The sequence below is a fragment of the Erpetoichthys calabaricus genome, chromosome 9 (genome assembly GCF_900747795.2).
Source record: "Erpetoichthys calabaricus chromosome 9, fErpCal1.3, whole genome shotgun sequence".
Taxonomy (NCBI): Eukaryota; Metazoa; Chordata; class Cladistia; order Polypteriformes; family Polypteridae; genus Erpetoichthys; species Erpetoichthys calabaricus.
The window spans coordinates 150,360,413-150,378,539 of NC_041402.2; the positions used below are offsets into that span (position 1 = coordinate 150,360,413).

Here is an 18,127-nt window from a genome sequence, read left to right on the forward strand (position 1 = left end):
TGCAGAACCCCATAGTCTTGTATTGGAAAAAGTGAATTCCAAATTTAATAGAGGGTTGAATGGATGTCATCTTCTAACATACTACTTAGGATTAAATAACTCATTTTAAATCAATTCTGGTAGATAAGGACATTATTGCCCATATCCACTGCACTGCACGTGTCCATTATTGAATGAATCATCTCAGATCAAAGACCAGAATTCGTGGAGGAGAAAAATATGACATAAAAAGACAAAAGAATGTGCTCCTACTAATTCTATCACATCTCTTCATCCATTTGTCCCCTGTGGTGAAAGACATTTCAGTGACACCTGTGCCATTTTCTTATCCAACAGTGGCAACACAGTTTATGTTCACAATAGTTGGTACCACATGATTATATTTTCTAAAAAAATTAATTAATAAGTCAAACAAATGGAATCAAATACTGTATATGTAATTTGAAATGTGTCCCATATGGATCTGGCTACTTGACCACCATCCTAAATCATCCATCCATCCATTTTCCAACCCGCTGAATCTGAACACGGGGGTCTGCTGGAGCCAATCCCAGCCAACACAGGGCACAAGGCAGGAAACAATCCTGGGCAGGGTGCCAACCCACCACAGGACACACACAAACACACCCTAGGGCCAATTTAGAATCGCCAATCCACCTAACCTGCATGTCTTTGGAATGTGGGAGGAAACCGGAGCGCCCGGAGGAAACCCATGCAGACACGGGGAGAACATGCAAACTCCACGCAGGGAGGACCCGGGAATCGAACCCAGGTCCCCAGGTCTCCCAACTGCGAGGCAGCAGCACTACCCACTGCGCCACCGTGCCGCCATCCTAAATCAGGGTATACATAAGTAAATATCTTTGAAAAAGCACATATTATAAAAAAGCAAATCTCTACCATTTTTCTAGAGTGTGCCCCAGTTTATGCTTAATTCAACCATAATCCATTTTCAATTCCAAAAATTCTGGTCACATTTAAACCACCTATTTAATTACTGATAGTAAAAGCAGGTTATGTGATGAATGATATCAGTGACACACAACCCAGCCCAAAATTGATATAAATTGTCTTAATTAAACAAAAAGGTAGATTGCCCATAAAGTGTCAAGTCTTATTTGCTCTTACTGCTAACAGTATCCCAGTGTACCCAACTAACAGAACTAGAAGAATTAAGACCTAGAAATTTATGGCCTTCAGCACCCTTTACTTAATTATTCATCCCTTTAATGTAGATGAATGAGCAGATGTGTTTGAGAGCTGGGGCAGGAGGCAGCCCATGCACAATAAAAAGGGTGGATACCATATAGGTTTTGACAGACTGTGGGATTTCCTGTGGATTTCGCTGTTCTTCATTCTTGCATGTATTACAGTAAATACTGAAATGATTTAGGGTCCTTTTATTTATGTAGTAAGCATGCAGTTTTTCACAAGGTTCACCACATAGAGGAGTCAAAGCAGACAACTCCGCTCCAAAGTACAGTATCACTGACTATAACAACAACAAAAAATCCTTTTTTGGGTATTGAGCACTGACACCAAACTGATTACACTATATTTGGGGTCATGGCAGTACAAAACTGGACCACCAACCACAAGTGCCAGGGTTTTATTTCTTCTGTTTCTAGAAAGTTCTCCTTGAACTTGCACAAAACTTCTTTGATATATCCCCATTTGCACCCATGAGCCAAATATTAAGCTCCCAACACCAGTTCTCATATAAATAAATGATGTTATGCCTTGTGTTAAGTTTTTGAAACATCTATATTAGAGCTGCCAGTGATACACTTTAATTAATGAGCAAGTATGATGAGAAACAATTTAAAATTGCCATTTGACAGTTTGCCAACTCCTGCGTGGAAAGCCGTATTTCAGTAGCTTTACTTTCCCCCATTGTGAAAACAAGTCTGTTCTAGGCATTTATAGATTTTGTTAGTCTGACTAATGAGTCTAACTTTTACAAATGAGCCTGAGGTTGATGGGTATTCCAATCAAAGTAAATCCCAACCGTATAATGCTGCTTCCAGATCTAAAACAATCACCAGCTGGTATGTAAAATGTTCAAGAGAATTCCAATCATGTTAAAGAGCAAAGCAAATTGCAATCAGCAAATGACTCTGATTTGTCACACAAAAAAATATAATGTTTGCATGACAATAAAACAAACATATCTGACCATTCTACTTTGTGCATTTATTTAACTCCTTTAAGTTATAGAAGTCTGACATACTATAACTTTTGCACCAGGTCAGCTATTTCCCCTGCTGATATTTCTTATAGCTAGAATAAAAAATGTAAATTCTACTATTTTTATCTATATGTTGTGGGAAAGTCTGATTAAGCCTTAACAAATGTACAATATATCCATTGCATTTCCTGCCTTAGAATGGTTATTTAAGAAGTAGCAAAAACATTTCCCACTAGTAGGTTTTGTAAGTTATCTTGCAGGGACCCTAAAACTTTTTCTTTCCTGTCATTTCCTAGGTCTGTACCGTTTTATTCAAATCTTTCCAACAATATTTACTGTACCAAATCCTGTCTACAAGCTAAGGTGATATATTCTTTTACAAATAATACACATCTCAGGTAAAACTATAACAGCAAATGCCTATATGGGTGTTAGTAATCTATCACACTGGGGTGTTAAGTCAAATCAAAACCTTGTTGAACAATGTTGCCAGTAGCCTACACATTTGGCATGTACCATGCTATCAGAGTTACACTTAAAGCAGCGTTTGACGAGGAGGACATGGGGAAATTACAAGTTAGCTTCACTAGATATCTTATCTATGCCCCAAAAAATGGCAGTAGAAGGACAGTATAATTACCTGGGCTGCTTTGAAAAATGGAAGCACATTTCAAACCTTATTATATCTTTCTCTGGTGGGTACACAATCTAATGCGTAAATAGTCTTGATAATCTGTGATAAAAAATACACTTGTTTTCCTCAAAATCAAATTTTCGAACATCAGCCTAAAGCTGTTGCTCTCCTGACAGCTTACTTCATAATGTTAATTTATTTGCTGGCTATACCATTTGTTACGCATCTTTGTCATGGCAGTTGTCAGTGATAGCATATCTTATCAGAAAATGACAAAACTGCAAGAGGAAACCATCACTTCTGGACCACAAAGTGCTATTCCGTTGTGTACCCAAACTGTGTTGAAAAAACTCTTTAACATCTGGTTCTGTTTTGAGTCCACAGAGAAAAGTAAAAAATAGGACATGGAAATCATTCTACTTAAATTAAGCCCTGTGTGATTTGTGACAGCAGCAAACACATTAACTTGGAGAATATGTTCCTCCGTGTAATAAAACGTCATTATCATTGTAAGCTTTTGCACATTTAATACTTCTGAGGAAATTATTTTAGTATCAAAACTAAAATTAGCTGTAGCTGCATGAATAAAGAACGTGAGATTAGTACGGACTGGGCTGAAAAGGGCATTTAAAATAAAAACAAAAAAAAAAAAAACAGAAACTAATTCAATAGTCAATTGAATGTTAATAAAATTCATCATTGCTTTTTATGTTTCATCCATCTATGTTTTATATTTGGTTTGCACTGCCCATATCATAGACCCAGTCCTGGATTTGAATATAAGGTATTGAACTTCACAACCTCCCTCACAGTGCAATTTATTTTCATTGAATACATTCATACTTAAATGAATACTCCACTCAAAAATTATATATTTTTTAAAATGTTACTTACCCTATGTAGTTCTGAGTGGTGGTGGAAAGACATTTTTAATCTCATATTTTCATGCAGGGCAGAGATAACACAGTTTGTAATAATAATAAATGCCTAAGGTGAACAGTGCTGGACAGCAGCAAATGATATGAACACAATATAAAAAAATCTCACATTACTCCTGTTGCAGAATCCACATTTCAAGTCATCCAGTTATATGCTCACAACGCCCCAAACACATGTATTTCTACTGAAATACTATTAAATAAACCATTTCCAGACAATGAAACACGCTTAGACTGCTTTGCCTCCTGCTGTTATATTTATAATCACATTAACAACTGCCATTTATTTGGTGGCACTCTGTGAAACTGCAGGGGTGAGCTGATCTTTTGGTTTCTGAAGCATCTTGGGTATGAACCATTATGAGGCATATTATCTATTTTCATTTGCTTGTCTTTAACTTTTAGTTGTATATGTCTCTCAATGAATTTGCACTGTTGTTACCACATCAATCACAAATTAGAAACAATAAATAAGGTGTTATTGGCTTGACTCCAAAGTGATGAATTAGAAGGTAGATGGGTCTTCAACTGAAATATTTGATTGGTTTTGAGCATGTTCTGTTTTAGTTCATGAGAGCATTTCCCTGAAGTGGTTTATTTAATAATATGTTAGTAAAAACACATGTACTTGGGATGTAGTAAGCATATGAATGGATGATTTAACATGTGGATTATGAGACATAAATAATGCTTTTTTAATGGACATTTTTGATATCATTTGCTGTTGTCCAATGTTGGTCACCATAAACACCCATTCTATCAGAAACTTTGTTATCTCTGTCCCTCATGATAACATGACATTAAAGATTTTTATTGACTATGATTACATACTACATGGGGTAAATAAAATTTAAGAATATAATTTTTGGGTGATGTAATAATAATAATTCTTTATATTTATATAGCGCTTTTCTCACTTTTCTCACCCTTAAAGCGCTTTTCATAGTGAGTCGGGGGGCCACTTCAACCGCCACTAATGTATAGCATTCACCTGGATGATGCGACGGCAGCCATTTTTGCTCCAGTACACTCACCACACATTAGTAGTTAGGTGGTGATGAAGTGACAGAGAGATATACTAGGCTGTGAAGGGCAATTTAGCATAGACATTGAGATACACCTTACTGTTTACAAAGAATGTCCAGAGATCTTTTATGACCACAGAATAAGAACCTCGGTTTTACGCCTCATTTGAAGGACAGTGCCATTTTCACAGCAGGGAGTAAGGCACTGGGGTATTGGGATTCACATTCTAACCACAGGGTAAGCACCCCCTGCTGGCCTCACCAACACCTCTTCCAACAGCAAGCCAAGCTTTTCCTAGGTGGTCACACATCCAAGTCCTGGCCGGGACTGAAAATGCTTAGCTGCATGTGGTATGGTGTGTGATGAGATAGTTTAACTGAATAATTAATGCAATAATTTTACTCTGTTAACTACAAATTCAATTGTCTAGATGGAATTTCCATTTCTAATACTAGAGTACCAATATTACATAATGCTTGTTGGATGCTTGTCAATTCTTGGAAATAAATCCTTGACTGTGTGCTACCAAGACTAGTTGAACAGTGGACAAACAAACAACTGCTTGGTAAGCTAAAGGAATGTTACTTTAAATGGAGATCCATTGTTCTCAGTTCTTGAGTGTAGGAAGGTGTCATCAATTCACTGATCGGTATAATAAGTTAAGACTACATAATTGTGTTACCTCCAAACCCCCTAATACCCCAATCACTAAATCTTTATATTTTTTAAATCAAATCTGTATCTTCTTGCTGGTAACACCAGATGTGGTATGGAAAAAGCAATAAGAATCAGTGGAATCCTTGCACTGAACAATATAACATAATTATTCATTAACTCTGTTACAACATATAATGATAAAAAAAGCTGACAAAACCTTTTTTTTAATAGGAAATATGTACTTATGCAAATAATCTATAATTACATTAATTTTTCAGAAATAAAGAGATGCAGAGTGGATATACAAACATTTTGGGTTATAAAGTTTGTTAGGCATGTGAACAAGCAAATTGATCTGTCAGGATAAAAACATAATATGTCTCTTGCTCCAGCACACTTTCTGTACAACTCTACAGTGGTGTATTCAATAACCGTAGTTAAGTTCTGAAGGATGAACCTTGTGCAATGTAGTATCAATATTCAAGCACTACAGTCCATCATAGGATGGGCAGCAACCAATAAACACCTCTATCCTGAACAGATGAACATAGCACTGCCCATCTTCCTATACTGATGGCAGGAAGGGCAACATGGCATAGTGAGGCTGAGCTTGGAGTTTCAAGACTGGTTCCACTCCATCTGCCTTATTTTCTGATTAATCTTGTATATATGGTATGAGTTTTACTTTGTGTTTGTGTTCATTCTTTCTCATAATACTGTCTCAAAAAATGAGTGAGCATTATAGGAGAAACTCTTAAATTGGCAATAATGGAAACAAAACAAACAAAAAAAAATACCTGAAAAGTGCTCTACGATTTTCTTGTCACTTTCACCTCTCCCTCATGGGTACTAAGGAACACGCTGACAGTACTGCAGTAGGAATTATGTAATAGCTCTCCATCAAAACACTGGGGCTATACAGCACATAAGTTCTAACGTAAGAGGTTTCAAATGTTATTAAAAATTCTCAGTGGTCCAGAATATTTTATTAAGTTGTACAATATTTTGTCATAAATGTCAATCAGTAAAACTCTGAGTCAGAGGTAACTTAAAAATTATGGCTTTTTTACCAAAATATATGACAAAAAATAAAAATTCATCACATAAGGCAGGACTGTATATCATCACAGGGGATTTGCTTTTCGCACACAGTGAAAACTGTATAAATGCTTTTTATTGCATAAAGTATAGGGCACAAAATTTCAAGTAAAATAAATAAAAGCTGGTGGGGAAACTGGAATTGCTTTCTTTCAGGACTGGGTTCAAAAGGTGAAACCAAAAACTACACTCAAGAAAAGTATTGAAAGGCTGACTTGATAAAACAGAAAGGCTGCCAGCATAGAAAGAAAAAAAAAATTGTTCTGTGGAACAAAAGATGAACAAACAAATAAATGCATATTGCTGCATAAATGTATTATTTTATTTCTGGGTTATCTTACCATGACTAAGTAAAATCCTATTAGAGGGAAATGTTAGAGACTTGAGACTGCTACAACTGTTTTCATTTTATTCTCCACAATGACTCCCAATAGCATCCCCAAACAAATAGAGAAAAGCAATCAAGAGGAGATTTACTTTTATAAAAATAAAAGGGAGAATTACCAAATCATGTTACATGGAAATAAAATTGAATTATCTCACCGCCACTAATAACAATACTTTATTACTTTATTAATACTTGTCCCCATTGTACTGAATGTAACAATGCAATCACTGAACTTATAAATAAAAGAAAAATCGAATGAAAAATAAACTAATTGCTCCAAATTAACTTATATCAGAAATATTTTATTTTATTATCACTAGGATATTTGGTAAAAGAAATCTACAACTGTCATTAGAATTTAACTATTAAATTGACTGTGAGAGCAACAACCATGCTTGATATATTTTTCCCATATTATGAAAACTGTTTGGGCTGTTCACCTTGTAATGGAATGATGCACCATTCACGGAAGGGTCTTATATTGCACCCTCTACTGTCAGATTCTCTTATTCTAGTGGGGATTGCAGGGTTAGCATAAGAAGTTGAGTGGACCAATCTTTTCTGTCTGAAACAACTGCTGTCTGCTTATGTTTGAAATGTCCAGGTGCTCCCAATTCAGCTACAAATGACAACACCTCCAGCACTTCCTGCGTGTGCCCCTTGGTCTTTAGGGGATCATGCCCACCACACCTCACCCTGGAGACATTCTCATTATATTCCCTATCTTAATTGGTTCCCACCCAATCTGTAGAAGCAGGCTACCTCTGCACACAGAGATTTAAACCAATGGCTCTCAAAGTAAAACAAGTCAGCTTCTAAACACCTTCATTTAAAGTTAATGAGTGCATTTTCAAGTGCTATAATAACAAAATCCTAGGCTCTAAAATGCTATTTAAAACCCTTTTTCTGGTTAAAGAAACCAAGTTATTGGTCGCCAAGAAACAAGGTTAACACTTCTAGATTTCTCTGTGAGTAACCCGGTTATCTGGCCATGCAAACCATTAACCAGGTTACAGTTATTAGGATTTTGTAATCTGCAATTTTTCATTGCACTCTTTTCACCTTGTTTCAGAAGCCACAGGTCCACAAGATCATTTTTCAGAGACAAATGCTCGGCCGATCACATCCTTCCTTCTCCTGATTGAAGTAATCTGTTTCAATATTTCAGAAATCAGCAAATAAATGTTGATGAGTTGAACGAACAGTGCTAAGCTCAGCAGTACAATACTAGGAAGCATGGTTGCTTGTAATGCATTAAAAGTGGCATGCCTTATGTAGTTTGATTACTTTTTAAAGTAATGAGTAACCTAAAGCAATATTTATTTATTGAATTATTTTATTACCTCAGCAACACTGAATGTAAGGCAAGAGGCATGGGCACCAGTAGACCGTTCCTTTGCGGGGCTCAATTGTGCAGCCGAGCAGAAAGGAGTGTGCTGCGTGCAATCCGTTAACAGAAACATATTGGTAATGTCAATTTAGTTTTAATCCAGCTATTTATTATAGATATGTTGTAACAGTGTGATTGAGTGATGCAGTGGGCAATATTCAAACCGCAAATCATTAGGGGCTCAAGTGGAGGATGTAAAAAGGGGATTGATGTTATTTACTTCACATCACATGAAGGACTAAACCTATTTATAAAACACACAACATAATTATCACAGTCGTTATACTTGTTATCGGATTCACAGTAGTCAATGATGATGTTTAACTCTTTTTTATGCAATTTAACGACGTCAGAGAGTTTTTGCCAAAGGAAAACTCCAGATGTGTATTTACACATATAAACAGAGGTTTTTAAGAAACCTGGTTTCTGCCCCAACTGGGTTACACACCTTATCCCAGTTTTGTATGTACATGTAAATGCCCCATTAAGTGACTTCTAGTCGTTGGGTATATTAGACTTTATGGTGCCCGAGATGCCCACAGCTAGCATACTCCTCTTTAACCCAGGACATTGACAGTTATAGACTGAGGATGGACTAGACAATGAGGACACAAAAACAAGCAAGGGTAGGTGCAAATGGATCAATGTGTTTCATTATTCAAAAAAAGTGCAATGCAGAATCTTCCATTAAATAAATCAATAAATTATCAATTTAAAACAGTGTTCAGTGGAGGTTACAATTCAATGAACATACCAATAAGCAGATTAAAACCCACAGGTTATAGACACAGGATCTCTCCTTTAAAATCCCATTTGATCCTCTATACTTCTTTCTAAAAACTGATGTCTCTTCTGCTCACCTATTTCAATCTTCTCAGTAAGAGGAGACAGCCTACGACAGGTGCAGTTAACCCTTTCATCCAATCTGTGCCCCTGCCACCATCCCATGGCATTCAGTGGGAAACCTGAGAGCCCTGTTGCTTTCTCCCATTGCCATCCCTCAGTTTTCAGTGGGAGTCTACTTGAAGTGGTTAACTGCAGGAGCGAGCCGGCCCAGTGAACACTGGGCACCCACTCCTCTCAGTGCCACATCCATGACTGCCTGCCTCCTCTCTTCATCTTTTCTTTCAGTCTTTTCCATTATCCACCATTTTCCTTTCTTTCTTTCTTTCTTTCTTTCTTTCTTTCTTTCTTTCTTTCTTTCTTTCTTTCTTTCTTTCTTTCTTTCTTTCTTTCTTTCTTTCTTTCTTTCTTTCTTTCTTTCTCTCTCAATTGAGGCTCCTTTATAGTCTGTTTTTTAAACTCTTGCAATGCCACATACTCCAAATGTGTTTTACCACAGACCTGCCAACCACAGATGCTGATCTTGTTGTGTGACCATGTCAATTTAAATGACTGAAAATCAGTGGCCAAGTCACATTTAGTGACTGAGTGCCCACTTCCCTGCAGAGCTACAGTATGCTCTACCCTTTTTATTGACATCCAATAATGTTCTTCCTTAAGGAGCTAGTGCTTTATGAATTATTAACAAGGACAACAGTTCAGCTGCAATCTCTGCCTTATTTTTTTCTTTTTTCTGCTCTGTCTTTGTATGTAAAACACAAGATATCAGACAGACGAGCTTCTCTTGTGAGGTCCAAAACATCTGCATTCATTATTCCTCATTGCTGCATTATGTGCTTTGTACTTCCTGATTAGCATTCATGGTGGTCAGCAATCATGCACACAGAACCCACCCCTACAACTAAAGACACATCTATTTTGCTTTGATGGAGCAAGTCACGGACTAGTTGGAGTTAGTCACTAAGTACATCAAACTGACTACCTCTAACTTACTAAGATTAAGTAATGAAGGTTACAACTGAAAATCTCTGGAATAGTCATGCAATGTGACATGGCTTTTAATTGTGTGAATGGAATGAAGACTGGGTGACGGAGGACCAGTGTTCCATTAGTTCCTAGAGTATAACTATACATGTAACCCTTTTGTAAAGAATATTACTCAAAGAAAGAAAAGGCATGTGTAAAATACACGCGTCTGATGTATGAGACTGTACTTGTTTTAAGCAACATCCAGACAAATATCATCAATTGTGTATATGAAAGGAACAATTAAAGAAACAAAAGAAATCTTTTTAGAATACAGAGGACTGAAGTGTGTTGCCATATTAAGTTCAGAAGTTCAATAAAGGCAGCCTCTTATATTTTAGTTCCTATACCTGTGTCACAATTTCTTCCTTGTGTTACCGTCAAGCATAAAAGGTCAAAGGACAGTTTCTATCTTGGTCAGCTCATACCATAATCAGAAAGCTGAATTTTTACTTGGTGATTTCAGTATTCAGACCACAATCTGTTTTACTTTGCAGTCAGTATAAGCCCCTAAAAACTGACTAAAACACTGATTAGCTCCTTAAAAACTGACTAGTGTGAAAATGGTTAACTAAATCACTGGATGTAAAATATAAAATCCCAGTATTTTTGTGGTACAGAATGAATCAGTATTTTTCAGTAAATAACACTGATAATCTACCCTATTTGAAGACTTTACATCCAGAAGTCGAGTTTGTTTTTATACACTAGGAATAATTAGCAGTACTACACAGGTCCTAGTATCACATTTTCTGAATCAATTAGAGCACATCTCCAGTACAATATTTGCTATCTGCAATCGCAGAACCATTAGCCAACAGAAAGCTTTCTGACCCAGGATTATGAGGTTTTATTATCGAGTCCACAGCAATAAAACCAGTAGTGACTGATAATGGCTAGAGTATCAGGCTTGAGACCCACTTTAGGACCCCAGAAGGAGTTTGATCATTATTAAAAATTGTCAGCTCCTGTCCTGGAGAATGACCTTTTCACCAGCCTTACTAATGCTCTTATAAGTTACCAAGTAGGCAGCTCTATTGATTAGATTTCATCTTGACAATGGCATTTATTAACAGGGGAAAGCAAAATAAAGCCATTAAAGAAAATGAAACCATGTTATCAAATATATTGGGAAAACTCTAGTTTTTATATTTATACTGTGAAGCACAATATATCCTGAAGCAAAATATAAAATAACAATCCATTATAAAGAAAAGCCAGACTCCAGTGAATAAGGACACTTTAAAACAGTCAGGATCACGTCAATAATGTTTGTTTTGGCTGTTGTATTTTGTTTATATCTTTATTGCTATTACGCCCATGTCTCATAGTCACAAAGTACCTGCATGGCATGTCACAAAATGGTAGTCATGATATATAAAATTAACTCTTGACTTTGTTTAAAATAAACAGGAAAACTACACAAAAATACATAGTTCTTCAGTAAAATGTATTTATGTGAACTTTGGTTATAATATTATTAGTGTACTGAATTCTGCTGTGACTAATGTTTCTTCTGAAATAAATAAGCTCTCTACCGCTCTCCAAAAAGAGGCTCAAATGACCTGCATGGAAAGATCTCATTGTCTGCAGCACACATTTGGCATCAGTTTTCTTTTCTTGCCTCTATAGTTTCTTAAAAGAAATTAAAAGTGCAGATTTTTGCATGATGAACTCAAATAATGTTCTTTTCATAAGCCAGTTTCCACCCATCTCTTTTCAGAATCCACTTCCACTTTCTTGTTGGCACACTCACGTAAACACACCCGTAAAAACTAAAACCGTGCCAGTCTACAGTCATCAGTCAGTCTAACATGCAAGTCTGTTTGATGTTTTAGGAGACTTGAATACCTAAAGAAAACCTATGATAGAACAGGAAGAATATGAAAGTCCCCAACAATGGGGATCTGCAAGGAATGCCACAGTGTCACCCAACCAGAATTCTTTGCAGAATAAAAAACTAATATATTCCACCAGGCTTTGGACAATAAAGAACTAATGCCTCAATAAGAGACTCAGGAATGTCACTCGACTCGAGAGCTGTTGAAATATGGGAAAAATGTGATTGGATTTGTAAGCTGCTTCAGAGTAAAGTGTCTGTTAAATTAATACATTTAAATATGAATGCATGAAAGAGAAGAAAAATACAGAATGGGTGTCAGAGTGCTGTAAAACCAACTGATAATTCTAAATTAGATAATAGGCCTGGAAAGAAACAAAAAGGTATCTTGCAGTCACTAAGTTGGAAATAATAATGCTGGCGAAATCATGGAAGGAGTTCCAGTCAAGAATTTTTGGTTGAATAATACAAGAATACAAGTATAATATTCTGGTGTAACAATGGATGACAGAATTGTGGATGGTGATTTCAAGAATTAATGGATTTCACAGAATGTACAGAACAAAATCTGTTAGAGATTGGCGTATCATATTTCGTTTAGCCCTTCCATTACACATATGGATAATGAGCTCAAGTGGGAATGCAGAAAAAATGATATGCTGTGGAATTCTTTGTTTGAATCACTCCAGGACTTCAAGTACTGACAATATTTTAAGTGTTCTTCTAATTTTTATCTCATCAGTATCAGTTTGTACTATGGTAATGGAGACATATCTGTCCTTTAGGAAAAGAATGAAAACATGACTAAAAATATTTAATTCAAAAAAGATCTGATTTACTAGTGTACCCCTGAGACCTACAAAATATAACAAATTAAAATAAATAAAACTCCAGCTGCAATGGGAAAAATAAATTCTAGATATTATTGATTAAACAATTTTCTTGTTTTTTGCTATTGATGAGAAAGAGATTTATTTTCATATCGAAATTTAATAAAAACAACTAAGAAACAAAAAGCTTTTAGCTTTAGAAATACATACAGTATTATAAAAACAATTAAGTCAGATATATCTAATTCAGCATACTTTTTTCAGGTGGCTCCAGAAGTTGTAATATTTTGTGTTGTTTTGTGTCAAGAAATGTAGCTCTCTCTGTATAAGATTTCTCATTTGATGCATATTTTTTTTGGATATAACCTAAAGCCTTCACCAGAATTTATATGAATCGTTTTATCATTACCTCTAGAACAGGGTTCAATGGCGGTTTCCAGTAATGCATTTTGGGAACACCCAATTAGCAGCATCTGCACACAGGATGCCACACTCACACTCACTCATATAAGGTCAGTTAGTGTCATCAGGTAACTTAAGATGCCACTCTTTGGGATGATGCAGGAAACCAGAGCACCTAGAGAAACCCACACAGGCAACATAAATAAATTCCACATGGCAAGATTAAAAGCTGCACTACCCTTGTCAAACTGGACATCTCTCCTATATTTTGCAATCATCATAGAGTCTACAGACACCTACTACGCATATTGGGTAAATCTTGAACGTAGCAGGGGGTAAATAAAAGACAAATAAAATATGCTATAGCTACAATGACACCAAAATTCGTCAACTTAGATACAATGAAGAAAACGTAAAAGAAAGGCTTCACAACTCATCTTGGCAATGCCAGCAAACACAACTGGAGGGGAGCGCTGCCTACTGACTTCAACTTTAGTGGAGAAAGTAAAAATGACAGCGTCAACACAGCAAAAAAACAACTCAGCTGTGTGGGGGACACATCAGATGAGAAAGCAGAAATAGTAAATGCAGAATTATTTGAAGGGCTAATGTTGCTATAGTATAAAGAATTCAGGTTTACGATGATAACCTCTGAGTGACAGAAGAATTGTTATTCATTACTTTCATGAAAAGCAACCTTTTAACACTAGAGAGTCTGTATGCAATAAACTATAGATTTTATATTATTTAGTGTTTTTCCACTTCCTTAAGTTTTATTATAATTGAAGAATTTGAAAAAAATGTGTATATAACCAAAAATCTAAGTACAGTCTAAAATGGAAAGAAACTATAAAACAAAAACATTTTGAGATACATTTGCACATGATTAACAATTTGATTTACATTGTCTTTGGGTCATTGCCCACCAAATAAAAAGGTCACATTCATCTCAGCAGCCTTGATTAGGGACATAAGAAAAGTAAACAGTATGCAATTTAAGATTTGTTTGAAATCAAATAGAATAAACAAATGCTTGCATGTACACATTTTCTGGTTTTAATTTGCTTTAAAATCTTCATTGCAGGAAATACCTTTTACATAGCATTACTGTACATTCTGTATGCTGCTTTGGGCATCATTTACGTATCTCCTCTTTCAAATAAATACCAATCTCTCTTAAAATAATATACTAGAAAGAACATGACCTGTAGCTGGAATGTTAATTTAATTGTGTTAATTGAGTTAGTTCTTAGCCTAGTTTTAGAGTTTCTTAGCTATTCTATAAATTAGTATCTTTAGAGACTGGCTACATATTTAGTAGCCATACCTTATATGTATCTGGCCGGGTCCATGAAGCCTGGAGAAAACAGACAAAAAACAAAATACGACAGGAATAAAAAAAAAGCAAAAAAAAAAAAAAAAAAAAGGCAAGAAAAAAGATTCCTTAAAAATAAATCTTTTTTTGAATGCGGAAGAGACATGCACTGCATTTAGATCCACATGCACAATTCTGTACTTGCAATTGCTTTCATTTACCTGGTCTATTCCAATGAAATGAGCTTATTTTAAAAGAAAGATGTGTGGATTTGAATTAAATCAGAAACAAAATGAAGCAGATTTTATAAACTTTTAATTATACATTTCTGTCCACCTATAAGAACAATAACAATGATGACAATGATGATGATGACGATGATAATAGGAAGATAAAAGGTACCTGCACAGTAAAGCACAAATGGTTCCCTTTTTTAACATAAAATAGCAGCTTGAGCTTGCATTTTAAACAGTAAGGCTATTCCAGAATAGAAAAAACATGACAGTAGCCTTGAATGGCAAGTCCATTTCACAAGGAATAACTTGTAAGATCCAGCCAAGCCTTCCCAAAAGCATTTTAAAATTAGCCTGCTTGTGGAGAGAGAGGTTTGGCTAAGATCAGATGCAGATGTGACACTTCCCATTGAAGGGGAAGAAGAAAACACTTTGTAGAAGAGCTTAATTTGACGTGTCAAGTCACATTTAACATGAACTTGTTCCTTTGTGGCTAAGCTCTTCAGCCAGCCCCACTACATTTCACACATTTCTCTTATCCAAGCTTCCCAAAATAAACATATTTTGTGTCAAAGGCAAGTTATTTCATTTATTTTGAAAAGTTAAATTATGTACACAGCATTCAAGTATCTTCTTCTCTATACTGTGAAGGGCATAAATTGTAATCAAATGAAGAAATATGTGTATAATGAACTGTAGGAAAGGTTAAAGATCAGATGGTTTAAAGGTATATGGTGTGTGTGTATTCATTGTGAAAGCTGAAGAGACATGCAGAATGCATGAACGCACAAGGAAACCACAATCAAAAAGTGTATGTCGAACCATTTCTGCACTTTTCATTTAATTAATGCACTGTTTATACTAGAAAACGTACAGCCTACATTTATTGAAGTGAAACATAACATTTGTTTGCAGCACTGCAAAAAAATGTTTATCAAATGAAATGCAAGCTCCATCTGTCAATACTCTATTTGAAGAACACAAAGTAACTCATTCAGCTGTCTTCTTAGAGACATTGTGCAATACATAAAATGCTCATGGATAATGACTGCAATAATACTATTATGAAGAACGAAAGATTCTGTAACAGCACATTTATAGTAGTAAAGTAAATGGTTCACTTAGCTTGAATGTTTTTATCAGTGACTGGTTCGTTCAAAAGTGCCAAATTTTCTTGATAAAGATCTGATTTAATTCAATGTACTATTATAGATTTCCCTTTAAACATGTTAAACTACTGAGCTTCTTGCTTTTATTTTTTATTCTGATAGATTTTTTAATTGCTTCTTAACTGAACCCTTTGTTTAACTGGATGTCTTGCTATTGCTGTCAGTCTACATTATAAGTTAGAAATATAACCACTACTTGCTTTAATTTTTGATAAGACTTGTTGCACTGTAAAAGTTAAGTCATCCTCTTTTTGATTTATTAATTTCCTGACCCTGCGATGTTTGTTTTTAGGTTACAGGGGGTCAGAGTTTCTAAGTAACATTATTATCCATCTGTCCTTTCATCCCTTTTGTTATCAATCTAATTTTTATTTTATGAGGATTCAATTTTGCATTCTTGTTATTTAATTATTTTTATTGCTATTTTCATAATGTCTTTGTGGTGCTGTAATGTTTAACATGTTTTATACATGCAATTTCGTCTATTTTATGATTTTTTTTCAGTTTTTAAAGTTATTTGTTCATTTTGATCTGTTTTGACAAAGTTTAATTCCATTCCTATTTCTTTGTTTTAAGTGCATGTTTTGGATGCATCACTTCATTGCGATTATAGAACTGATGAAATCACAGAAGTGACACTCTAAATATAGTGGAAGTTTCAGCGTGCCTTATTCCTCGGTTGACCCTTTGCCTGCACTGATGACTATATAAATCATCTCCTTGTCTAATTTTGAATAATCCTTAGACATTTAGGTGTTTAATAACAGATGTCATTTTACTTACCAATTTTTGGCAGGAGTAGACAATTTTTGGGCGTATCTCTATGGCTGTGGCCATTTTGTTAATGGTGACAATGAGCACTGTCATGGATGTGGCTTTGTGATATCATGGTGCCTGCCTTTATGAATGCCTCAATTTTAAGATTTATTCAGAAAAACAAGTAACTAGTTACACCATGGTTAAGGCTGAGAGTTTGAATTACTCTGAGGAGCACTATTTTACTCCTGCTAGACTTTAATTTCTGCTTTTCATATTGGGTTTTCATGAATGCTAGTTTGATCTTTCCCAATATTCCAACTTCTACCTGTCTTTAGATCAAAAGTTACGTCTTTTAATAATGTATCTCCTGCTTCTTTCTTTCATCATTATTTGATGCAAACCATTTTAATACTTTCTTAAATTTCGCTTGGTTTAATCTCATTTTAACAGACATAGAAACATGTTACCACAGTGGCAAATGTAGTTAGCGATAGAATGTCATTTAGAAATAAATAAATGATGAAGCTAACCAGTTTAAATCATTCTTTCTTAACTATTTTAAACTATCTATATATTTTTCTTTTTTAAATGTATACTATGTACTTGCAAATATCTCCATATTGTACATTTAGCCATTCATTTTCTTAACCTGCTAATTTAATAACAGAGTTGTGGTAGTGACACAGCCTATCCTGACAGCATCTAATGCAAGACAGGAGTTGGCTCCAGAGGTGACACAGTCCGTCATAGGGTACAATCACACACACAGGACCAGTTTAAAGTGGACAGGCACCTGAACATGCATGCATTTGGGATATGGGGAAGAAGCGGTGTGTCCAGATCAAACCCATGCATGCACAGTGAAAATGTGGAAACTTTAGACAGACAGCATTTGAAGCAATATCTCAGTAGGAAAACAACTCGAGCAACTGTAACACCTAATAAATACATGCTAATAATTTTTTTCAAATAGTTTTGAGTAGTAGCTGCATTGTACAAACTACAAAAGATAAACCATATGCACCAAGTGGCAACTTTATTGGGCACAAATGCTGAGTTGGTCCTCCATTTGCTGCCAGAAGAGTCTGAATTTTTTACAGTAATGGATCATTAAGATGGCAAATTTCAACACAGGAAAGGAGGCCCATGTAAATAAGATGCTGTTTTGCTGTTTGTTCAAAATAGTAGTGAGAGGCTCAGTAATTTGGGAGAGCCCCCTAGTACAGTCACTACTCCTGAAGATCAAGAGGAGCCAGTTGAGTTGGTTTGGGCATGTTGTAAGGATGCCCTTCAAGAAGCTTCATCCCTATGGAAACCTCAGACACAATGGAAGGGCAGGCTTGGGAACACGTGGAAATTCCTCAGGATGGGGTGGAACCTGTAGCTGCGGA

General features: G+C 35.5%; 1 protein-coding gene across 9 annotated transcripts in view; it reads right to left on the minus strand.

Annotated features, from left to right (window-relative positions):
• The window catches only part of ncam1a (neural cell adhesion molecule 1a), a 765,634-nt gene that overhangs the window by 136,764 nt on the left and 610,743 nt on the right, over positions 1-18,127 (minus strand). For 5 of the 9 annotated variants that reach the window (XM_051932379.1, XM_051932377.1, XM_051932374.1 and 2 more), the window contains one exon: positions 14,588-14,617. The exons of the other annotated variants lie outside the window; for them this stretch is intronic. In XM_051932379.1, coding sequence (XP_051788339.1) covers positions 14,588-14,617 — 30 coding nt within the window. The remainder of the gene's footprint in view (positions 1-14,587; positions 14,618-18,127) is intronic. 9 annotated transcript variants of the gene reach the window in all.